Below are 24,141 nucleotides of genomic sequence, written 5' to 3' on the forward strand. Positions count from 1 at the left end.
CAAGATAAGGAAAGATGCATACGGATGGTAACACAGAGTTGAATTCCTTAAAGAGTTGAACCGGGAAGCATGCATGATCAAGGGAGGGACGTGTAAAAAGGTATTCGTAAGCTCGAAAGGAACCTCCAACATAGACGATGGATGGATGGTCCATGGGGGACGATAGATAACTGCACTACCTGGTGAAAGATGGGCGAAACATACAATTAGGCCGTGCCATTTGCCTCTCGTAGGTACCAAGTCGCGATACCAGAGAGAGAATGATTGATGATCGTCCATCATTAAGAAGGACCGTCGTTTAAATGGTCCTGACATAATACATGATGGAGCTTATTGCACTAGAGGGACCGGCTGGGAAGATTATTCAATCGAAAGCACAGGAGACACAACTGGGAGTCATTGACCTTTCCCGCATATAATAATTGATCTTTCCAACTTAGTGGTACCTAAGCCAGACCTTAGATTCGTCTCAATCACATTCTTTGTCAGAGCTTCACCTTCGCCTTCACCCACCAAGGCTCCTCCTTGATATGGATTGCCATTTGACGCTGGGTGAGTCTAGAAGTTGACTCCAACAGTTCAAATCAATAAGACAAAGAAAACATGTACAAATTAGTATGGCACAAGTACTCAATTCTTCTAAGATGGAGAGACGGAGAGCTAGTGGATGTCCGCGTCGGATCTCATGGCCGGGATGGGACGTCGTATCCATCGCGGGCATGCGCACCCTACTCCGCCCGGCAGATGGCGGTGGCTTTTTTATGTTTGCTTCTCGGTAGTTGCAAGAGCTGCTTCTTCTTGGACGCTTTCAGAAACTCGAAAGGAACAACTTGAGCAAAGAGGATCCCTTCACCTTCCGCTGCTGCTCCACTCACTCTCCCCGCACAAAACGGAATCAAGTTCCCAGAACTGACAAGGAAATAGATCCTCAAACCGTCGTCAAATCAGTACTCGTCCCGTCGCCCTATGACTTGTGCCAACTTGAGGAGTCACCATCGAGATCGAGCTAAATCGATTCTCTAAGGCGACTCAGCTAAGTAACGTTGCAATAGGTTTCAGTTCCTGTGCAGAATTACGGCAGTGTGTTCCTGAGGTACGGAACAGCAGAGACAGTGGAGCCTTGTCCGTTGTTGATACCATAACGCTAATCCCCGAGTTGCTGGCACACGTACTCCATGATCGGTACTGTCTCAAGTAAATATGAAGGATGATGAGCACAGCGTCAAGTAATAGTAATACAGATGGTTGTACCAAAAGGTTTGATCTCAAAGCCAATGATCGACCGCTGCTGACGGCCTTCTCCATTTACTCCTTCCAAAACTGTCGAAGATACCGATTCGTTTCAGCGTGAGTTGTTGATGCTTTCCACACTCTGTCCCCATCTTCTCCCTCCTATATATAGAGCACCAGTCTAGTCCAAGGGAGACCAAGAACGTGAGAAAGAAGAAGAAGAACGATGAGAGGGCCTTCTCCCTATCTTGTTCTTCCTGTCTTTTTCCTCATCTTTTGCTTCACCGCTTCCTGCAGCGAGCAACGCCGGGTAATTAGGATGGTTTCTTCCTTGGATTGGCTTAGTTTAAGCACGGTAATGTATTCGTACCATTTCTTGGGCAGGTGTATATTGTGTACTTAGGACAGCACAAGGGACTTAGAACCGGCCAGGAAATCCTAGAAGACCACCATTCCCTGTTGCGTTCTGTTAAGAACAGGTGCACTGATTCGAAGTCAACCTCATCCTTTCTTCTTCTTCTTCTTCTTCTTCTTCTTCCTTCTACTACCCGAGTCTCTGATTCGTTTCGACTCTCGTCAACATTGAGCAGCGAAGAAGAGGCGCTGAATTCCTTGGTGTACAGCTACAAGCACAGCATCAATGGCTTTGCTGCATTGCTTACTGAAGAGGAAGCAGCGAAGCTATCCGGTGAGTGCTTTGTCTCAGTCATGTCTCCAGATTCGTCTTCCTGTATGTAACCTTGGCTTTTTGTCACCAGCGATGGAGGAGGTGGTTTCTGCCTTTCCAGGTGAAGCGAGGTGGTCTCCACACACCACGAGGTCTTGGGAGTTCATCATGCAGGAAGAGGGACTCCGAGGTTGGGAGATGGAGTGGATGACCTCAAAAGCGAAGCTTGGGAAGGAGGTCATCGTGGGCGTGGTGGATTCAGGTTCGCTCGATTAATGATTTGATGTCTCACTCTCTCGTCCGAGAGGAGGAACCGCATGCTCTGCAACTTTCCATGATTGCTTATTTTAGGATTCAAGTCAGAATAGTACATGTTGGCTTGGACGGCACATCTGCATGTCTCTCCCGTAGGAGAGCTGAGAGGGCCGAGTTCTCAATGCAAAGGCTTTGCTTTGCTTTGCTTGGCTTGACAGGTGTGTGGCCGGAGTCCCAAAGCTTCAGTGACGCAGGGATGGGTCCCATCCCAGAACGGTGGAAAGGCATCTGCGAAGAAGGTGATGCCTTCGACTCACTCAATTGCAATAAGTGAGTTTCTCTCCTCTCTTCTCTTTTTTATGTCGAGAAAATGATATATTCGTCTCTTCCGATTACAGCAAGTGTGTCTCTCTATCTCTCTCTCTCTTTCTCTCTCTCTCTCAATAAGGTGACTACTCCTCTAATTATAATAAGTGGATCTCTCACCTTCTCTTTCTCTCTTTCTGTATAAAAAATATGATGCCTTCGACTCCTCCCATTGTAATAAGTGAATCTCTCTCTTCCGTTTTTTTTTTCTGTATCAAAAAAGTATCTTTGACTCTTCAAATTACAATAAGTGAATCTCTCTCCCCCCTTCTCTCTCTCTCTCAAGAAGGTGATATCTTCGACTCCTCCAATTGCAAAAAGTGAATCTCCCCTCCCCCCTCTCTCTATATGTGTTAAGAAGGTAATGTTTTCAACTCCTTCGATTACAACAAGTGAATCTCTCATCCTAGTACCTCTCTCTCTCTCTCTCTCTGTGTGTCGAAGAAGGTGATATCTTCGACTCCTCCAATCATAATAAGGGAGTTTTTCCCCCTCTTTCTCTCTCTTTCTCTCTTTGTCAAGAAAGTGATTCCTTCGACTCCTCTAATTGCAATAGGTAAATCTTCTCCCCCCCCTCCTCTCTCTTTCTCTCTCTCTCTCTCTCTCATGAAGGTGATACCTTTGACTTTTCTAATTGCAATAAGCGAGTCTCTCTCTCTCCCTCCCGTCTATCTCTCTTTCTCTCTCAAGAAGGTGATGCTTTCAACTTCTCCAATTGCAATAAGTGAATCTCTTCCCCCCCCTCCCTCTCTCTCTCTCTCTCTCTCAAGAATGTGATGTCTTTGACTCCTCCAATTGTAATAAGTGAGTCTCCGTCTTCTCTCTTTCTCTCTCTCTGCCAAGAAGGTGATGTCTCCGAATCCTCCAATTACAATAAGTGAATCTCTCTACCCCCTCACCTCTCTCTCTCTCACTCAAGAAGATGATGTCTTCGACTCCTCCAATTGTAATAAGTGAGTCTCCCCCATCCCCCCTCTCTCTTTCTCTCTCTGTGTCAAGAAGGTGATGTCTTCGACTCCTTCAATTACAATAAGTGAATCTCTTCCCTCCCCCGCCCCTCTCTCTTTGTGTCAAGAAGGTGATGTATTCGATTCATTCTATTGTAATAAGTCTCCCCCCCGCCCCCCCTCTCTGTCTGTCAAGAAGGTGATGCCTTCGATTCCTCCAATTATAATGAGCCTCTCTCCCCTTCTCTCTCTCTCTCTCTCTCTCTCAAGAAGGTGATGCCTTCGACTCCTTTAATTACAATAAGTAAATCTCTTCCTCTCCCCCCCCCTCTTTCTTTCTCTCTCTGTGTGTCAAGAAGGTGATGCTATTGACTCCTCCAATGACAATAAGTGAGTCGCCCACACCCCCCCCCTCTCTCTCTCTCTCTTTCAAGAAGGTGATGTCTTCGACTTTTCCGATTACAATAAGTGAATCTTTCTCTCCTGCATCATCTCTCTCCCTCTATCTCTTTATGTCAAGGAGGTGATGCATTTGACTCCTCGGATTGCAATAAGTGAGTCTCCTCTCCCCTTCTCTCTCTCTCTCTCTCTCTCTCAAGAAAGTAATGTCTTCGATTTCTCCAATTACAATAATTGAATTTCTCCTCCCCTCTCTCTCTATCAAAAAGATGATGCACTCAATTCCTCTAATTATAATAAATGAGTCTCTCTGGTAATATCTTCGACTCCAATTGTAATAAGTGAATTTCTCCCCACTCTCTCTCTCCCTTTCTCTTATGAAAATATCGGTTGGCAACATTTGTGTTCCTTATTCTCACTATAGCATCGTTATTTGACTCTTAAACTAAGATTCCATCTAATCATAAAGTTCAATTTGATATTTCGTTCTCTTTGCATAGATTGGATCAGTAGATTAGGAGAGTAGCAATTGCATCAATTCTTTTTGTCTTGAAGAGAAATATGAGAGGAGCACTCATAAAATATTCCTTAAAAGAGCACCATCAAATCAAATCAATTCCTCTTATCTCAGAGAAGATGGAGGTGAAGTAGGAGCTGGAAAAGGGTTTTACTTCTTCTTAGGATCAGAAAGATTCTCTCTTGACTTGCTAGTAGAAAGAGACCCTTCCCAAAACAAACAACCAAGGTGTGATTTCTCTACGGAGAAGAAGCACCCGTGAACCCCTGCACGGGACACACACAAGATGATCACCTTCCTCACTGACGTCCAAGAGGAAAATGAAAGAAAACTCTGGATCGAAACTACATGAATAGAACAGACATGATAGGCTGGCTGGCCATCAAAATTATTTGCCACAGCTCGGCGGCTTCCTGCTGATAGGACAGCTTTGTTTGTCCGACTGCGAGCGCCGGACTCTTGTGGCTGTTCAAGCCTGGCATCTTCTCGGGAATCAATGGCCATCCAACTGGTCCATGCAAATATATATATAAAATATCTCTTTGATGTTTTAAATCTTGATTTAATGTGTTGTGAGAAACAACTTTGAGCCGTGGCCTCGGGGCCGACGCGGCTCGGTTCGGATCCGGATGACGGGGATCTCCCTGGGGCGTTCCTCGAGCCCGCTGAGGCGGTCGAGTGCGGTGTAGCCGTCTCCTCCGGGCAGGAACTCCTCGCCTGCGCGTCCGGAGGGGACCTTCGGCTTCGCACCTGCACAAAGGTCGGGCCGAGGCGCTCGGCCCGACCCCTCCGACGATCGAGTTAGCAGATGTGGAGTGGGTTTCAGATGAAGAAGTATTTTGTGTGTTTGTCTCTCCCCCCTTTCTAATGAACGAGAGGGTATTTATAGGGAAGCATACTGCTTCTTGAGCTGCCCGCTTGTAAGGGGCAGGCTGGTAACATCTGACTTTGTGTTGGTGTGGTGTGAAGAATTGAGCTTTAGCAGGATGTTAATGCGTCTCGGTCGATGTTTCGGTCTGCATTGACCATGTGCTGTTGCGTGAGGCGTCATCTGACGTCAGCTGAGTCTTATCATAATTACTATCGTGAGATAATACGGTGCCTTCCACTTTGTTAATAATGACGTATTGTCTCTTGATTCCTATATATTCTGTTCCGTTCTACTATTTGTTTGACTCAACATGTTGACTTTCTGGTGGTGCATGGCAGAAAAATAATTGGAGCTCGCTACTACCTTAAGGGCTACGAGGCGTACTACGGCTCCCTCAATCGAACATACGCCTACCGCTCCCCACGCGATCACGACGGCCACGGTACCCACACCGCCTCCACCGTCGCCGGACGGGTGGTTCCCGGCGTCTCCGCCCTGGGCGGCTTCGCCAGGGGGACGGCCGCCGGCGGCGTCCCGCTCGCCCGTCTCGCCATCTATAAGGTCTGCTGGCCGATTCCCGGCCCCAACCCCAACATCGAGAACACCTGCTTCGACGCCGACATGCTCGCCGCCTTCGACGACGCCATCGGCGATGGCGTCCACGTGCTCAGCGTGTCGATCGGTGCGACCGGAGTGCCTCCCAAGTACTCGAACGACGGCATCGCGATCGGCGCGCTCCACGCCGCGAAGCATGATATCGTCGTGGCATGTAGCGCCGGGAACGATGGCCCGGCACCGGCCACCGTGTCGAACCTCGCGCCATGGATGATCACCGTCGGCGCCAGCAGCATCGACCGCGCTTTCGATTCTCTGGTCCTACTCGGTAATGGAGTGACCATCAAGGTACGAAGACTCGTGAATGCATCACCTGCGACTAGCGAAGCTGCTAAATAAATGGCCTCCTCACTCTACCTACTGATCTGCGTCAGGGCCAAACCGTGACACCATCTGTGTTGAAGAGTTCGGAGTTCAACCCTCTAGTTTATGCAGGCGACGCTGTGGTTCCTGGCACTGCGGGCAATGTCTCTGGGTACATTTTCCGCTTCCTATATAATGATCAATTGCTCGATGATGATTTCAAGTCTTCGACGTTGATATCCAACCAACAGGCAGTGCCTGCCCAATTCTCTGGACGCCAAGAAGGTGAGAGGGAAGATAGTGGTTTGCCTGAGAGGGAGCGGGCTCAGAGTGGCCAAAGGATTGGAGGTAAAGCGGGCGGGTGGCGCGGCTATCATACTGGGGAATGCGGTGGCCAATGGCAACGAGATCCCCGTGGACGCCCACGTCCTCCCGGGGACCGCTGTGTCGTCCGATGACGCAACAGCCATCCTAAAGTACATCGAAGCAGCCCGCAGGCCGAGCGCAAAGATAGGCTCGGCTCGGACCGTTTTGGGCGTCACGCCGGCGCCCGTCATGGCCGCCTTCTCGTCCCGCGGGCCCAACCGCGTCGAACCCAACATTCTCAAGGTAATTTCGATTGAACTCGAGATGATCCAGGGTAACGATTAAAGCTTTGCGACTCGCGCAGCCCGACATCACGGCTCCAGGGTTGAACATCCTGGCTGCATGGAGTGAATCGTCGTCGCCCACCAAGCTCGAGGACGATCACCGTAGCGTCAAGTACAATCTTTACTCGGGGACGTCGATGTCGTGCCCCCATGTGTCGGCCGTGGCGGCCCTGCTCAAGTCCCTGCACCCCTATTGGAGTTCGGCGGCCATTAGATCGGCCATGATGACCACCGGTACACCCTCATGCTTGCATGGCTTAGAATACTCGTTCTGCCCGTCTTCTCATTCAAGCCATTGGCTTTCTTCCTTCTCAGCTGCTGTGGTGAACACCCGAGGAGGGCCGCTAACGGATGCGGCAGGCCAAGCTGCCGGGCCGCTGGAGTTCGGGTCGGGTCACGTACGACCCAACCATGCGTCGGACCCGGGGCTCGTCTACGACGCCTCCTACGAAGACTACCTGCTCTTTGCATGCTCCAGCATCGGAGCACAGATGGACCCTTCCTTCCCCTGCCCCGAGACCTCACCGTCTCCTTCCGACCTCAACTATCCATCGATCGCCGTCTCCGATCTCAACGGCTCCGTTACCGTCCGTAGAACCGTGACCAATGTGGGCCGCGGCCCAGCCCGGTACCGAGTCACCATCACCGAGCCGACCGGTGTCTCGGTGCGCATTTCACCGGGAGTGTTGAGCTTCAAGAGAGTAGGCCAGAAGAAGAGCTTCACGGTGACGCTCAAAGCGAGGGACACACCAAGCAAGGTGTACGTGGCGGGTTCCTATACGTGGTCCGATGGGGCACACGTCGTCCGAAGCCCGATCGTGGTTTCCGTCGCTTGATCTCTTTGCCCTGTTTTGCTTCCTCCTGTGCTCTCCTAATGCACACCGCAGGTCAAAGAGCAACGTCGAATAAAGCAACAACAAGTGTGTTGTTTGTGCGGTTCATAAAGAGTTCATTCTCGTCGGTAATTTGAAGGATCAAATATAGTTTTATAGACCCAAAACAATGTTCCATGAAACTTATTAAATTCGTAATAATATACATCAAATCGTATAATAATTAAGAAACATTAACATGATGAATTAATCAAAGTATTTTTTTTGAATTAATCGATGAATTAATCTTTCGGAGTATCTTTAAGAATCGTTTGGTTTTCTTTTTAATGGGTGAAGAGAAATCTGAATTTGATATTGTGATCATAACCCTATTTATATTCATAATTATATTTATAGTTATGCTCAGCATGTTTAATATTTCTAATTTATCTCGTTATTAAAAATTTTACTAATGGTATCCATATAATTAATTTTTATTACAATTATGTCCCTTAGTCAAATAACTTTATTTTAATTAGATCATTTTAATTTTGACTAATCAAATAATGATTTAACATATTTAATTATATATGTGTAATCCTAAAAATTCTAAGAATCTTTCACGGGATCGTATCCTTATAAATATGTAATACTTTATAAGCTTAAAATTGTTGTTATCTATTGACATTAGTATAAGACTAAAACGGTCTTTACTATGTCAATCATAGCTAAATCCATCAATGATCATTAATATTAATATAACCAAATGACATAGATCATGTAGTTTAAAAATTATATGAATGTGATCTACACATGTTAATTTTTAACTAGTCCAACTTTATCTTTATGAGATCATTAATAACTGTAGTCATAATGTATAAACTATAATAAATTAAAACTTTATTTCTGATCAGAAAATATCTATACATATATAAAATCTAACATAGAACATACAAAAAAACGTACGACAAACTCTCATTAAACTGAAGTTTTCTCAAATTCTAATATACACGTATGAGCAATATATTTATGAAAGATCTTGGGTGATACACCTTTTATGAAAAGATATGTGAACATAAAGTTTATCCCTTTCTTTTACAATTAGGAACTTGATGTTAATGTGCTTTGACTTTGTCAAACTCTTATTATAGTTGGATTATAAAACAACTGATTTATTATCACAGTATATATTTAGTGGTCTTTTAACCCTTTGTACTTTTTTATTCTTGTGACAAAATTCCTCAATCAAATTTCATGATTGGACATACCTCCAAACATGTTATAAATTTCGCTACCATGGTAGAAGAAGTAATAAGAGATTGCTTGGTACTATGCTAAGAAATTGCCCCACTAGCCAACATATAAATATAGTCCGAAATATATTTTCTACTGTCTTGGCATCCAGCAAATTAGAGTCAAAATACTCAATGATCTCCAAATGGATTAATCTTTTTTAAATATTACATAACTCTTTTGGTTGCCATCCATTAATCCATTTTAGGATTTCTTAAGTATATACCTAATACTTCAATAATATATATTATATTCAGATGCGTATAAACATATGCATACATTAGACTCCCTATAACTGATACATAGGAAATCTTCTACATTTCTTAAGTTTCTATATTTCCTTTAGGGCACTAATTGAGACTGAACTTGTCTCCCTTTACAACAAGGGTGTCTCCTAGTTTGTAATATTGCATGCTAAAATTTTTTAGTATCTTATCGATATAGCTCATTTGTAATAATCCTAGAATATGTCGAGATCTATCCCAGTATATTTGGATTCTTAATACAAAAGAAACGTTATTAAGATATTTCATCTCAAAATTTCTTGATAGAAATTCTTTGGTTTCATGCAATATGCCTATATCATTTGTGGCAAGCATAATATCATCAACATATAATATTAGGAAAATAAATTTGTTCCTACTGAACTTATGATACACACAATCATCAACATCATTCACCTTAAAACCAAATGAGAAAATTACTTAGTGAAATTTATAATACCATTGACGGGATGCATGTTTTAGCCCATATATGGATTTTATCAATTTATAAATCATTTTCTTTCGGTCTCTGACATAAAGTATTATGATTGTACTATATAAATTATTTCATCAATGTTTCTATTAAGAAACGTTGTTTAGACATCCATCTGATAATTGTCCTAAAAGACGTACCTTAAAGTCAGTCCCTTCCTTTTTTAGTATAGCTCTTTTTCACAATACGTACCTTATATCTCTTCACATTATTATTAGAATCTCTTTTGGCTTTAAAAATCTATTTACAACATACTACTACTTTCTTTATGTTCTTGAAAAAATATCATATAATTATCTAAAATGGCACTCCTTTCCCTAGTGGATTATTGCAAAGGTGCTAGCTCTCGTGGCATGGGTTCTTGAGGATGTTAAGTTTGTTCCTCATAAATAATTTTCTCATACTATATGCAAGTTGAAATGACTACATTTTTTGAGCTACTGAATTTGCCACGTAAGTGGCAACTATATGAATTAGATCAATAATTTATAACCAAAAGTAAAATCTTTAATCTTATTTCTCCCTTCAAACTCAATATTCTAATGCAACAATACCCGTCTCAAAAAGATTTCTTGATTTGAGATCATAAAATTTATACCCCTTAGATCACTTAGAATAACCAATAAAGTAACTACTCACCGTTCGAGCTTCTATTTTTTTTTTATTAAGCTTATAGGGCTTTGCCTTAGTTGGACAACCCTATATATTAAAGTGTCTTAGATTAGGTTTTCTCCTAGAACAAAGTTCGTTTATAAGGTATTTTTACAGTTGCTTTAGTTAGAAGTCGACCATATGGCTACAATTGTAGATAAATCTTGTTCTCAAATAGATAGAGGCTACATACTTATATAGGACTTCAAACCCTAGCCCTAGGGGTTGCTATTTGGACGCCAAGCATGATATTTAGCACAATCATCCAATTGCCCAGATTTTTTACAGAAAAAATAAGTATCATCCTTATTTTGTTTCTTCTACGTTAGACTCTTATCAGCCTCATTCTTTCGAGATTTGTATTTCATTTTCTTACCCTTGTTCTTAGAGGTGCTAGCCAAGTTGGCACTTTCAGTCTTTTCTTACTTCAACCTTCCGCACAGAATATGAAATGAGCTCATTAAGAGGCTATTTATCCTTTTGACAATTATAATTGACCTTAGACTAACTAAATTATGTAGGGAGAGATATCAGAACTAAATGGACAAGTAAGTCTTAGTCAAGTTTTAATGCTTTAAGCTTTAAAGCAAGTTTAGACATCTCCTATGTACTCCCTTATATTTTCTTTTCCTATGTACCTCATGGAAATCAATCTATGAAGCACCTTATCATCTTTAATAAAATGCTTTTATATTTTGGTAAGAAAATCTTTAGCCTTGGTAATCCCTTTAGATACTACACCCCTAAAGGCCTTCGGAGTCCCATGCTTAATTATTATGAGACTCATGCAATTAGACCTATCCTACTTCTCATATGATCTCTTTTCATCAGAAGTACTAGTTTTCATAAGAGAAGCAAGTTGGTCTTCTCTTAGTGCAAGGTCTAGATCCATACAACCCAAAATGATCAGAATATTTTCCTTTAAATCCTTAAAATTTGTTTCATTTAGAATCGGGAACTAAGGTTAACAGATATTGTAATAAAATAACTTAAACAAGAGAACAATAGATAACTATAAATTATGCTCATATATATTACCATAAACTTAAGTAAATTAAAATAATAATATAATACATCTTATTAATTACTAATAAAATAACAATAGAGTAACATTAATATGTTGTCTTTAGATTTCAATATTAATTACTAATTGTAGTCTTATTATAATGATCAAACACTAATAATAAGGTATGTAAAATGATAAACCTATCTTTAAATTAATTTACTATTTTATAATTATCACGTGTTTACCGTTACGAGTGTGTATAAAATCCTACCGACCATTAATTTTCTTTTGGGCCAAGTAATTACGATGTAAATATACACTACATTTAATATTTTCAAGAAATGTCACACATGATTGATAACTTTGATAACTTCACTCATCAAATTACTTAATCTAATATTAAACAACTATATAATCACTAATTAAAATTGAAACATATTAGTCAAATTAGCTTGATCTTAATTTGTTGATTCAATTTGTGTCAACAAACACCTATTATTAATTAATTTGTTGAAAAATATTAGTCAATTTGTGTGTAAACCAACTATTATTAATTAAATTTATATGAATTTAATTAATTACATAAAATCCAAAGGCGCTGTAGTGAGTAGTTTTGCCGCAATAGCAAGCAAAAAGAAATATTTTAAAAAATAAACTATGTGACACGTTGTAGCGAGGAGGTTTATGCATTGCAACGTGAAGGCATGACAGACTATGAAGCATTCTGATTATATGAAACTATCATTTTCCTCGACCGATGATAAAACTGAATCATACCAAAATACTAAATAAATCATTAAAATATATGAAAAATAAGCCTACATGTTTAGTAATTATGATAGGATGACTTTAATACCATGAGTTGATGATTTAATATAACAAATATGGATCTTTATATATCCAAAACTGAATTTTAGAATGTTTTCATAAAATGTATTAAATCCATAATAATATACATGAAATCTTATAATAATTAAGAAATACATTAACATGGAAGCATACCTGATAAATCCAGTGAAGTATTTTTTTTAATTAATCGATGAATTAGTTTTTCACCGATTAATTAAGCAGAGTATCCTTAACCTTTTGGTTTCTCTTTGACGGGTGCAGAGAAATACTAGAATCGGTGATCATAATCCTATTTATATTTATAACTGTATTTACAATTATGTCTTAGGATATTTAATATTTCTAACTTGTCTCTCGAGTTAGAAATATTAATGATGATATTCACATAATTAATTTTTATAGTAATTATATTAATCAAATAATTATTACTTTAATTAGATTACTTTAATATTGATTAATAAAAATAATGACTTAATATATTTAATTATATATGGCGCTAAAAATTCTAACACATATCTCGATACTACCTTCCAGCTTTTGCGTAAGCAGTCAGAGGTAACCATTATCTTCATTTGGGATATGTTAGAAGCAAGAGATACGAGTGATCACTCCAACCATGATTAATGAGTAAAAAGGCAAGAATGACAAGATTTACGGCTAATTAATATTAGGAATGAAGTTTCTCAAGGAAACAAATCTATCAGTGATTCTTAAGAAATCAAAACAAATTAGAAGAAGATCTCTAGTAAACACACATGATGCAGATTTTAGGATCTTGTTCAGAAATGTGAGCATCCACATTTCATTACTGTTGATATAATTCCTCCTTTGAGGGAGGTTAATATTAATTTTCCTCTTCATATACGCAAACATTTCTCCACTCAACTGGAGAGATTAGAAGAAGACGAAGAAGAAGAACGATCATGTTTTTCCACCTACCATTTCTATGTATAGAGAAAAGTAGCTTTAATATTAGCCATCGACACCTACTGCGCCAGCTTTGTTTCTTCTTCCTTTTCCATACATAGAGAAAAGTAGCTTATTCCAGCAGAGATCAACAACATCCTATCTCGATTCCCTCCCTCTTATATATGACACACCAGCGTACTCCAAGAGAGAGAGAGATAGAGAGAGAGAGAGAGAAAGAGAGAACAAGAATGAGGACGGCATCTCGCAGTATTCTTCTACCTATCTTCTTCTGTGTCTTTTGCTTCACTGCTTATTGCAATGAGCAACGCCGGGTGAGATTTGATCGTTGTTTATTTCTCTTGGATCTTTGTTATCTTCATAGTTTCATGATGACGCATACGAGAAATCGGAATTGGATGAGATTTAACAAAGCCGCGTGTTTGTTTCCATGGAACAGATCTACATTGTGTATCTAGGAGAGCACAAGGGGCTTAAATCCCCTCAAGAAATCCTAGAGGGCCACCACTCCTTGTTGTTGTCTGTCAAGAACAGGTAGCCACTTATGGTAGCATCTGCAGGTTGATGATTTCCTGCTGTTTCACTTGCTATCTCAATCTTTGATGGATTTCAACTCTTCTCGAGGTTGACCAGCGAAGAAGAGGCATCGGGTGCTATACTATACAGCTACAAGCACAGCATCAATGGCTTTGCTGCATTGCTCACCGAGGAGGAAGCAACAAAGCTGTCCCGTAAGTAGGAGCCGACGAGTACAGTAATCTATTTTCCTTTCATCCTTCGTTCGTTTTCTTTGTCTCTCACCTTCACCGTGTTCATCAGAGATGGATGAAGTGGTCTCTGCCTTCCCAAGTGAAGGAAGGTCGTCTCCACATACGACGAGGTCATGGAAGTTCATAACGCAGGAAGAAGGATCGAAGGGTTCGGAGAAGAACTTAATAGGCTCGAAAGCAAAGTGCGGCAAGAATGTGATCGTCGGCATGTTGGATTCCGGTTTGCTTTCTTACTTTCTCGTCATATGGAACACAAATTTTGCTTGCTTATATGATGAAAGTCAATAATGCGTTCATGTTGGGTTCGGATGGCTTAACTGCGTGTCCGATGAGATGGTAACGATCTCAATGGAAAGATCTGCTTGGTTTGGTAGGGATATGGCCGGAGTCCCAAAGTTTCAGTGACAGAGGGATAAGACATTTCCCCAAACGGTGGAAGGGCATCTGTCAAGAAGGGGATGCCTTCAACTCTTCCCATTGCAACAAGTGAGTTCTTTCATCTCTCTCTCTCTCTCTCTCTCTCTCTCTCTCTCTCTCTCTCTCTCTGGAGATGAGTTTTGACTGTGCCTGTCAATATTTCCGCTTAAAAGAAGCATAAAATGCCTACGATCATTTAGTCGTCATCTTCTTTCTGAATTCATGTACACCATAATGCGTGTCATGATCTTTACTGTTGCATATCGTTAATGGCAGCAAAATAATCGGAGCTCGGTACTACGTGAAGTCCTATGAGTACTACTACGGACCTCTGAACAGAACCTATGCCTACCGCTCCCCACGAGACAACGACGGCCACGGCACGCACACCGCCTCCACAGTCGCCGGACGGGTGGTCCGCAACGTCTCCGCCCTCGGCGGTTTCGCTTGGGGAACGGCCACCGGCGGCGCCCCGCTCGCCCGCCTCGCCATCTACAAAGTCTGCTGGCCCATCCCCGGGCCCAACCCCAACATCGAGAACACCTGCTTCGACGCCGACATGCTCGCGGCCTTCGACGACGCCATCGCCGACGGCGTCCACGTGATCAGCATGTCGATCGGTGCGACCGGAGAGCAGCCCGATTACTCGCAGGACAGCATGGCCATCGGCGCGTTGCACGCGGCGAAGCGTGATATTGTCGTGGTATGTAGCGCCGGTAACGATGGCCCGGGGCCGGCCACCGTGACGAACCTTGCGCCATGGACGATCACCGTCGGCGCTAGCAGCATCGACCGCGCTTTCGATTCGCTGGTGCTACTCGGGAACGGAGTGACCATCAAGGTATACAGCTCATACACGCCTGCTACGAATCCAGAGCGACATAGATCGAGATCTCACTCTGCTTATAAACTTGCGTCAGGGCCAAACCGTGACGCCGTATGTGCTAAATAGCTCGGACTTCTACCCCTTAGTTTATGCCCGCGATGCTGTACTTCCTGGCACTCCGAGAAATATTTCTGGGTACGTCTTTTGCTTCCTTGCATAGCTATGTGTTAGCTTCTATACTGAATTTATTCTTGACATCGAACAGGCAATGTTTACCCAATTCTCTTGATGGCGATAAGGTGAGAGGAAAGGTAGTATTGTGCTTGAGAGGGAGCGGGTCAAGGGTGGCCAAAGGATTGGAGGTGAAGCGGGCGGGTGGCGCGGCCATCATACTGGGGAATGCGGTCGCCAATGGCAACGAGATCCCTGTGGACGCCCACGTCCTCCCGGGGACCGCTGTGTCATCCGACGACGCAATAGCCATCCTTAAGTACATCGACGCAACCCGCAGGCCGAGAGCAAAGGTAGGCTCGGCTAGGACCGTTTTGAGCGTCACGCCGGCGCCCGCCATGGCCGCCTTCTCGTCCCGCGGTCCGAATCGAGTCGAGCCCAACATTCTCAAGGTAATTTCGATTGAGCTCGAGATGTTATGGTCGAGGGCAACGATTAAAGCTTTGCGACTCGCGCAGCCCGACATCACGGCGCCGGGGTTGAACATCCTGGCTGCATGGAGTGAGTCGTCGTCGCCCACCAAGCTCGAGGACGATCACCGTCGCGTCAAGTATGATCTTTCCTCGGGGACGTCGATGTCGTGTCCCCATGTGTCGGCCGTGGCGGCCCTGCTCAAGTCCCTGCACCCCGATTGGAGTTCGGCGGCCATTAGATCGGCCATGATGACCACTGGTACACGCGCATGCGATCTCGTTCTTCCTGTCTTCTCATTTAAGCCATCGGCTTTCCTTCTTCGCAGCTGCTGTGGAGAACGCCCGAGGAGAGGCGCTGACGGATGCATCAGGGCGAGTTGCGGGGCCGATGGACTACGGGTCGGGTCACATCCGACCCACCCTTGCGTCGGACCCGGGCCTCGTCTACGACGCCGGCTACGAAGACTACCTGCTCTTTGCATGCTCCAGCATCGGTGCACAGATGGACCCCTCCTTCCCCTGCCCTGAGACCCCGCCACCTCCTTCCGATCTCAACTATCCGTCGATCGCCGTCTCCAATCTCAACGGCTCCGTCACCGTCCGTAGAACCGTGACCAATGTGGGCCGAGGCTCGGCCCGGTACCGAGTAACCGCCACCGAGCCGACCGGTGTCTCGGTCCACATCTCACCACGAAAATTGAGGTTCAAGAGATCGGGTGAGAGGAGGCGCTTCTCGGTGACGCTCAAGGTGCGAGGGAGGGACAAACCAAGCGGAGACTACGTGGATGGTTCGTATAAGTGGTCCGACGGGACCCACGTCGTCCGAAGCCCAATCGTGGTGTCCCTTGCTTGATCTTTCTTCGCTGCAGCTGTTCGTGATGGATTGGTGTCACGTACACGGAGATCTCTCTTGAATTCGATAATGACTTGCAAATGTCCCTTTTCAACTTTTAACATTAATGCTGAAGTCAATTCGGCGCAGTCGTGTTTGATTTTGGTATGATCAACAATCATGAGAGGCAACGAAACCATTGGATTGGCAGAATCTAAGCAGCTTATCCACATGGAAAAGAAAGAGGATATGGTCTCACCTCATCTCAGGACGGTCAGCGAAGTTCATAACTATCCCTTTCTTTCTATCTTTCTCTGTGTCTCTCTTTCTCCTTGTTTTTCTTTCTTCAGTAATAAAGTCCAAAACCAGCTGAGGTTATCCTCATAAAAGGTGTTGAAAATGACGGAATAGCATAATGGTTTCGTCAACGACAGGTTTCCCTTATTGTACATGCATGTTTATCTTCTTGTAATCTTCTCTGCTGTTGGAGCAGTACTCCTGCAAGTATCAGATCGCTCGATGAGATGCGACATCAGAATATTCATTGAAATCGTTGCACCAATTTCATGTACTCTCTCTCTCTCTGATACTTCATAAGAATATATGCATAATAAAAAGGCATCATGTGTACATTTAATTTAAGATGATTACCCTAAAAGACAAATTTGTTCCAGAAAACAAAGAAGCAGTAGAATACAAATTTAAAGAACATCGAATGCATATTGACTAATGTGTCTCCAAAAAGTCAAACGAAATGACTTACCTGTGTCTTATTATGACTTTTCCCTTAGCATCAGCTTGATGCCAGACGTGTCCTTTTCCCCCGAGGAGTGGCTTGTAGAGAAATGGAACGCTTGATTGAAGATGGACAAACCCTAAATAACTTGTCCGACAATCGATCGACATTGACAGAACGTCCATGAATTAAGTAGGGCTGATCACACTGTCTCCACCTATTTATGAGTCGGGTTGAAGGTATCACCATCTGCTACTACAAAAATCTCTCTCTAGAAGTCAAAAGATGCAATCGTCTTTGTGATCCAAAACCGAGAATGTCGTAGTACATGCCAAGTTATTCCCTCCCTCCAGAACTCAATGATTGTGAACGAGGTCTCTTTCCTTGTAAGCTTAGTGGCGTGTGCGTGGAGGCATGCAGTATCTCAAATGTCAAGACCTTGCTCGAGGGAATGACGAGGAGACAAGAAACAGGCAGCTGGCGTTTTGCAGGCTACAGACTGCCACCGTGCAAGGTTTCATCGACGGGCTTCATGGAGGCGTTCAGAGAGGGAAAAGAACTGTGACTTGCCGTTGCTTGCATTGCTAGATGTGAGATCAAACAGGCCATGGTGGGGAGTGAGGGAAACGCGGATCAAGATTCCTTGTCCCCCACACCTGAGAGATTTCTTCATGCACACAAGCGCTCATCCAGTTGCAATTGGAAGCAAAAGAGAGAAAAATAATCTCACAACAAATATTAAAGTAATTAGCGGTCAGCTGCAGATTCTTGATGTTCATATAATTGCAGAAGAGCTCATGCTGGTCTACCTTGAAATGCAAGCTCTCGGCTTATACTGTGACGGGAGGTCGTGGCCGGTAGATCACCTGCTATTTTGTACGCTTTCTTCTGTAGAAAGAAGACTTGTTCTTTTTAGCATCCAAAAGTATGCCTCGGAATTGGAGTGTAGTGATATAAACAAAACCACCGGGCGTCATCATCATCCGGATCGACGAGTTCAGCTGAACGTGGTTTTCAACCTAATTCCATGACGGCCACCAAACCTAATCCACACCCACGTACATCGAAGCCATGACTTCAAGTTTGCACATCATGCCAAGCCAATAACAGCAGCTTTCTTTGTCGACGACGTCCAATGGTAAGATTCCTAGAGAGTTCAACAATTTTAACGTGGTGGTGGGTCCGCATGGTCTAGCTGGAGCCACGCGGCAGTGCACCAGCTGCGGACTCCCTACGCTAAATCCTTCCCTCTTTCTATAAGAGAGTCTCTGCAGCTTCGTCTCCCAAGAATTCACCGATAGAGCGGATGGAAGAATTCCAAGAGGCTGATGTATTGTGGCCCGACCGCGATCGAGACGGAGACGAGGATACCGAGGAGTGGCACGCCGGACTCGGAGCTCACCGGAAGGCGTCCAGCCCCGTCAGGATCCCTTCCAGGCCTCGAGCTGTTCGTTCTTGGACGCCGGGCTTCGCCTACGCTGCAAACTGTGACGACGACGACGACGATAGTGATGATAACGAGGGCGGCAGGAAAAGCGATACGATTCCGCCACACCTCATTGTGGCCCGGAGGGTTGCGGATAAGATGGCCTTCTCGATGTGCGTCGGCATCGGCAGGACGCTCAAGGGACGGGATCTCAGCCAAGTCCGGAATTCCATCCTGCGGATGACTGGATTCCTGGAGAGATGATACATGTCTGATCAACAAGCTCTTTTTTCCTCCCTTCTCTGTGATTACACCGAGCAGAGCTTGTTCTTCCTAGGATTTGTTTATTACTTCAAAATTGTTTTGATATATTATAACCCTCAGAAAAAGCTAGAGAGAGAGTTGACTTTGAGGATTGTCATGCAGAAACGTGAGCAAGTGCAACATGAGATTTTGACACGAAACCACGTATGTTGTTCATAGTCCACAAGATTGTGTGCCGGATTGCAGGTGATGCGTCTTTTGAAGGAAAACTCTGATCGGGTGCTCTTGCATTATATGTGAAAACTTTGGAGGATGGACGTACTGATGCGAGCATGCGGTTCATGAGTTCTAAAGCTAACGATCGCGTCCACCAAGTAAATTATCTTCGTTCACAAACAATGGACTCGTTTACCGCACGCGACAGATGAATCGAAGTCATCGGCAAACTTAAGAAACCACTGCAAACGCTGCGTCGGCACCACACGGGTCGAGTAATACGTCATCTGCTACACTCAGCTCCAGGTCACAGTTATGGATATTGTCGTGATCTAAAAGAGTTTAATATTTTGGTCACATGTTTATTCGTCTAAATCTTATCGAGGAAGCCTACGGCTTCCGGTTTTGGTGTCGTGGACATGATGAAATCTAGACCGAGTCAAAGAATCTAACAGCGATGATGCAGCAGTAATAATTTGCTAATGAATCAGATAAGTTTCAGAATGCGGACTGAGACAAAGCTAAGATGCCATATGGTATACTCTTCTCTAAGCAGTTTCGAATATCCTTCACAAGGTTTGACTTCATACAATCTCTTTTCCCCCATGGGATTCGGCTGTAACGTTACTTGTTCCGTATGGAAGTAATTGCTCAGCCTGACTTGTTGATCTACGTGCAGTCACAATTCGAGTTCGTAGTTTGAACGTTTCTACGAATCTACTCCTCAAATGCTAAAAGAAACAGATAATCCAAACTCATAATTCATGCAGAAATCAGAGACCACTAAGATTCTGTGGGGACGGCCCGAAGCATCTCAAAATTAGCGGATAAGGTGTTGACGGAAGCTGAAGGAACAAAGGCATCATCGAAAGTCTTCGTGAAGACTTTGAGGGAAATGGATACGAAAAGTCTTATGTATTGTTCTGCCCTACTAGATTTTTCCTGCATTGTTTTATGGTGTCGATCCGGTTCGATTCCGGTTCAGTCTTAAGAACATCGATTGTACGATCTGACTCGTGGAATTGAATGCGTGACACAACAAGGACCGTTCATTATTACTTGATACGGTGGGCACCGCTTGGATTCAATTGACAAGCCCAAGTGCGTACTCGTAGATCACACAGGACGCTGACCGGATTTATATGGTCAAACTGTAGACATCACAAATAGTTGCACTTAATAATAAGTAGAGATTAACTCCGTTAAGAAACACAGGCATGACATGGAAAACCTGAAGAACTCATAACCAAAGATTACTGCAACGAACGAGAAAGACGAAAATTGCAGGCGCACAAGAAAGAACGAGGAAGATGACTAACTAGTACACAAATGAGACCATAGAACGTGATGCGAGTAGTCTAATGGTGCTTGAGGTGGCCCTTGTTGGCCTTCTTGAAGAGCTCGGCTTGGGCGGCGGCGCCCTCGTCTGAGACAACCGCGGCGTTGACTGCATCCCTCACTTGCTGCGTGGTGAAGAAGAAGTCTCTGTCCACCAGCGAGTTGAGGAACGACGCCGTCCCCTCTCGGTACAGAGCTCCGATCCCGTCGGAGCGTGCGTCCGACATTGCCTCCACTAAACTGGGGTTGCTCCCGAAGAATGAGGCGGCCGGCATGCCGAAGATTTGGCTGAGAGGGCACCAGAACCCGAGCAAAGCCCAGATCGCTGTAGGATGAGTTCTCCAGTAGCTGCACAGCAGGTGAGACAACATGATGGAAGAAGTCCGAGAGTAAAATGTGTGCTAAAGCGACTAGGGTGAGGTATCGACGGCGTACTCGCAAGAGAAGGGTGGGGTGTTGGGATCGGGGTCCATGGGCGTCGCCGGAGGAGTGGGGATCACTTGGTATGGCGGTGCAGGCGGGGCGAGAGGCACCGGAGGAGAGAGAGGGGTGGTGATGGCCGGTGTGGAAGGTGGGTTGTAGTGACCACCACCACCACCACCACCAGGAGACGGAGGCAGTGGCGTACCATGCGTCGACGGCGGCGAACCATGCGTCGACGGCGGCGTCGTGCATGGAGTCCCATTCGAATCTGCACCACGCAAATCAACAAGCGTTTGATGTAGCATGCAAGACATAGCTTCCATGGATTCGTACAACATGCGAAAGAGACGCTTACTCCCTCCGTGAGGGTCAGGAGGGTAGTAGTTCTTCTCGTCAGCTGTGCCACCTTCGAGGCTCCTACTCAGTGCCGGAGTGATGACAGCTTGCTGAGAAACATACCATATCAATAGAAACCACATCACAAGAGCCTTCATTTTCTTCTCGCTCCCCAAGCTCTACTGAACCCAGCTCCAATGAAATCACATTGGCGAGTAGGAGGAGGCTCGAGTGCCCATTTATACACAGGAGAATGTGGCATCGCCTATGGAAATGAATACAGTCAGATGAGAATAGTGGATAGTTGGTGCAGTGCAGCAGAGTGCATTTAAGCACCCAAACACATTGTTTCGAACAGGATTTGGCTTGGGAACATCTTCTCTTACAAAGACATTGCTACATTTATACCCAGCTTTCGATGGCGAACAGAATGCCGTGTGGCCATTTAATTTCGGTGTCTGTGTCACCGTATGCGCCATCAACCGGGAGTTAATGAAGACAGCGTGACGCCTCCTTAAATGTTTGAATTATGAAGTCACCTACCTGTGTTGCCTCTTGGTGGTGTCGTCTCAGCTTTCTTGTATCAGATCTTGGACTACAGGAGCAGAAAGAGAGGGGTCTTCTTCCCTGCATAAGTTCTCATTTCCATCATCCAAAACTTATTGGATTTACCCTTAAAACTCTCACAGCCTTTCTCTGAGAACAGAAGCTTAAGGATACTCCTTGTGCCGCTGATGATCAACCTGTAGCACTGTGGTTATGGATAGACTATAGGACATGCCAACTTTAATTCGCAGTAGCAGATAAATGTGCAGTCAGAGTACTAATAATTTACTTCTCTGTCAGATCTAATGAACTCGGAATTAATAGGGACTGGTATCTCCTTAATTTGTTTTCAGGAAACTTCTACTTGAATCAAATCACGAAGGTCAGAATACCAGAGAAGAAAGAACGAACTGTTTTTAATATAAATACTTCATCACATCAATCCATCTCTCTTAAAAATAGTTGTACGAAACATGTCTTTCGTAACTTTGACCTTTATAAATGCTGTACGTACTTCGGTATCTCATTACTTTAAAGTATATCGATGATTCGTTGTTCTCATCAGTAGAGAGGACGCTCTGCCATGTCAAGCCTATGGATGTTGGGTCGGGTTCGACCATGTTTTGGGCTAAAATGTCAAATGCGTTGACTTGGACCACTTGGGCCAAAATGTCAAATCATTATGATTCCGTGCTTTCTAATTAAAAACCTTATAAATCGTGCCAAGGAAAGGACATATGTGCAGTTTGCTATGTTTATATCGATACGGTCCTAAATCAATGAAATAACGCCTGCTATGCTCTCACATAAAACCTTGATTATTATTATTATTACAATCAATTCTTGCCTTAAAAATAAATCTTGATTTGCCAGTTACACTGTAAAAAAAGAAAATGCAATTAAATAAGTAGTAAATGTATGCCGGGAAAGAATTATTTCCATGCAAAGGAAATGGACTCGTGTCAGGTGCGGTCTTGAGTCCGATTCGAGCTCGGATCGAAGGCACCCAAAGCCTCCACGTGGCCGCCAATGACGCCCTCGCGACACGCATCACAGAAACGAAACGGAAGCAGTAGCTCAACGGTAACCCTACGATCCATTCCTATTTATGTCTCGACCGCCAGCGCTCTCTGGTACTACAGCTTCCGATTCCACATCCTAAGCCGCTGCTCTCCTTTGTCGTCTTCTTCCGCTTCTTCCTCTCTGTTCCTCTTGGGTGTAACGATTCTTCTGGTCTTTGTTAGGGCAAGGAGAAGGCACGGAGATATGGAGGCTTCTAAAGGCTTCGTTGGTTGGCTCCTCGTAGCTGAGGTTTTGTTGGGGTTGTTGGTGGATTCGACTGGGGCTTACGTCTTCTATGCTGGAGGGAGGGATGGCTGGGTGCTGCATCCTTCTGAGAGTTACCATGATTGGGCCGGGAGGAATAGGTTTCAGGTCAATGACACCATCGGTATGTGCCGATCTATCCATCTGTTATTGTTGTTGATTTATGGCGTCGTCATAGTTTGTTTGTGGGTTTGACGTTTGGATGGCGGGGCGGGGCGGGGCGGTGCTGTGCTGCAGTGTTCAGGTACAAGAAAGGGAGTGACTCGGTTCTGGTGGTGACGAAGCAGGATTATGATCAATGCGACGTGAGCAAACCGATCCAGAAGCTTGATGGAGGCGATTCCGTGTTCAAGATCGATCGGTCGGGACCTTTATACTTCATCAGCGGCGCGCCAGGAAAGTGCAGCCAGGGCCAGAAGCTGGTGGTGGTCGTCATGGCTGTGAGACAGCCTCCTTCCGAGCCCTCTGTTCCCTCTCCTGCTTCACCACCACACATCCCTCCATCGCCATCGCCAACGCCGGCCGCTTCTCCTTCCCCTTCCGCTTCATCCCCAAAGCCCAGCACCCGTCCTCCGACCCCGCCGCCATCAGCACACCCCCCTGCTTCACCACCATCCACAGCTCCCGCTGCAGGGTCTCCTCCTCCGACTTCTTCCGAAAGCGGTGGGTTCGCTCCGGCGCCAGCTCCCTCCGGACCAGCCGCTGACAGTACCTCCTCCTCCTCCTCGAACGCGTTCAAGATGCCCACGGTACTGATAGTGCTCGTGATGCTCGGTGCGTCCTTCCTCGCCTAATGCCCGTGCGGCTGTTCATGTACACCCAGCACGATGCATAGCTTTGGATCTACTTTGCTTGTTAGTCAGTTGTAATGGTGGAATCCTATGGAGATGGATGAAGAAGGTTACAGTTTCATCCAACTCTTATTCC

General features: G+C 44.6%; 5 protein-coding genes across 5 annotated transcripts; 4 read left to right on the forward strand and 1 right to left on the reverse strand.

The window, feature by feature from the left end:
- The first annotated feature begins 1,105 nt into the window (after positions 1-1,105).
- Positions 1,106-7,934, forward strand: LOC135676862 (subtilisin-like protease SBT5.6). The gene is made up of 10 exons (XM_065188518.1): positions 1,106-1,540; positions 1,615-1,709; positions 1,821-1,918; positions 1,989-2,159; positions 2,371-2,482; positions 5,591-6,155; positions 6,242-6,342; positions 6,422-6,779; positions 6,841-7,054; positions 7,136-7,934. The coding sequence occupies exons 1-10, from the start codon at positions 1,457-1,459 to the stop codon at positions 7,654-7,656; spliced, it is 2,319 nt and encodes a 772-aa protein (XP_065044590.1). The 5' UTR covers positions 1,106-1,456; the 3' UTR covers positions 7,657-7,934.
- Positions 7,935-13,544: 5,610 nt separating this feature from the next.
- LOC135677524 (subtilisin-like protease SBT5.6) lies at positions 13,545-16,738 on the forward strand. The gene is made up of 9 exons (XM_065189882.1): positions 13,545-13,648; positions 13,748-13,845; positions 13,934-14,104; positions 14,259-14,370; positions 14,578-15,142; positions 15,222-15,322; positions 15,393-15,750; positions 15,817-16,030; positions 16,098-16,738. The coding sequence occupies exons 1-9, from the start codon at positions 13,545-13,547 to the stop codon at positions 16,622-16,624; spliced, it is 2,250 nt and encodes a 749-aa protein (XP_065045954.1). The 3' UTR covers positions 16,625-16,738.
- Positions 16,739-18,629: 1,891 nt separating this feature from the next.
- Positions 18,630-19,177, forward strand: LOC135677818 (protein S40-1-like). Its single transcript, XM_065190227.1, has one exon. It carries the CDS (start codon positions 18,646-18,648, stop codon positions 19,027-19,029), a length of 384 nt encoding a protein of 127 aa, XP_065046299.1. The 5' UTR covers positions 18,630-18,645; the 3' UTR covers positions 19,030-19,177.
- A 1,238-nt stretch (positions 19,178-20,415) lies between these two features.
- LOC103989793 (protodermal factor 1-like) lies at positions 20,416-21,546 on the reverse strand. The gene is made up of 3 exons (XM_018827436.2): positions 21,362-21,546; positions 21,019-21,274; positions 20,416-20,931 (listed from the first exon to the last, which is right to left on the reverse strand). Exons 1-3 carry the CDS (start codon positions 21,498-21,500, stop codon positions 20,604-20,606), a joined length of 723 nt encoding a protein of 240 aa, XP_018682981.2. The 5' UTR covers positions 21,501-21,546; the 3' UTR covers positions 20,416-20,603.
- Positions 21,547-23,044: 1,498 nt separating this feature from the next.
- Positions 23,045-24,141, forward strand: LOC135677819 (early nodulin-like protein 3). The gene is made up of 2 exons (XM_065190228.1): positions 23,045-23,338; positions 23,452-24,141. The coding sequence occupies exons 1-2, from the start codon at positions 23,155-23,157 to the stop codon at positions 24,006-24,008; spliced, it is 741 nt and encodes a 246-aa protein (XP_065046300.1). The 5' UTR covers positions 23,045-23,154; the 3' UTR covers positions 24,009-24,141.

The sequence above is a fragment of the Musa acuminata genome, chromosome BXJ1-6 (assembly GCF_036884655.1).
Source record: "Musa acuminata AAA Group cultivar baxijiao chromosome BXJ1-6, Cavendish_Baxijiao_AAA, whole genome shotgun sequence".
Taxonomy (NCBI): Eukaryota; Viridiplantae; Streptophyta; class Magnoliopsida; order Zingiberales; family Musaceae; genus Musa; species Musa acuminata.

Coding starts and splice junctions, on each gene's coding strand:
- LOC135676862 (XM_065188518.1), top strand. CDS start 1,457: ATGAGAGGGCCTTCTCCCTATCTTGTTCTTCCTGTCTTTTTCCTCATC. Junction 1,710..1,820: donor TTGCGTTCTGTTAAGAACAG/GTGCACTGATTC, acceptor AACATTGAGCAG/CGAAGAAGAGGCGCTGAATT. Junction 2,160..2,370: donor CGTGGGCGTGGTGGATTCAG/GTTCGCTCGATT, acceptor TTGGCTTGACAG/GTGTGTGGCCGGAGTCCCAA.
- LOC103989793 (XM_018827436.2), bottom strand. CDS start 21,500: ATGAAGGCTCTTGTGATGTGGTTTCTATTGATATGGTATGTTTCTCAG. Junction 21,275..21,361: donor TCCTGACCCTCACGGAGGGA/GTAAGCGTCTCT, acceptor TGCGTGGTGCAG/ATTCGAATGGGACTCCATGC. Junction 20,932..21,018: donor ACCCCACCCTTCTCTTGCGA/GTACGCCGTCGA, acceptor CCTGCTGTGCAG/CTACTGGAGAACTCATCCTA.
- LOC135677819 (XM_065190228.1), top strand. CDS start 23,155: ATGGAGGCTTCTAAAGGCTTCGTTGGTTGGCTCCTCGTAGCTGAGGTT. Junction 23,339..23,451: donor TCAGGTCAATGACACCATCG/GTATGTGCCGAT, acceptor GCTGTGCTGCAG/TGTTCAGGTACAAGAAAGGG.
- LOC135677818 (XM_065190227.1), top strand. CDS start 18,646: ATGGAAGAATTCCAAGAGGCTGATGTATTGTGGCCCGACCGCGATCGA.
- LOC135677524 (XM_065189882.1), top strand. CDS start 13,545: ATGGAACAGATCTACATTGTGTATCTAGGAGAGCACAAGGGGCTTAAA. Junction 15,751..15,816: donor TCGAGCCCAACATTCTCAAG/GTAATTTCGATT, acceptor CGACTCGCGCAG/CCCGACATCACGGCGCCGGG. Junction 16,031..16,097: donor ATCGGCCATGATGACCACTG/GTACACGCGCAT, acceptor CCTTCTTCGCAG/CTGCTGTGGAGAACGCCCGA.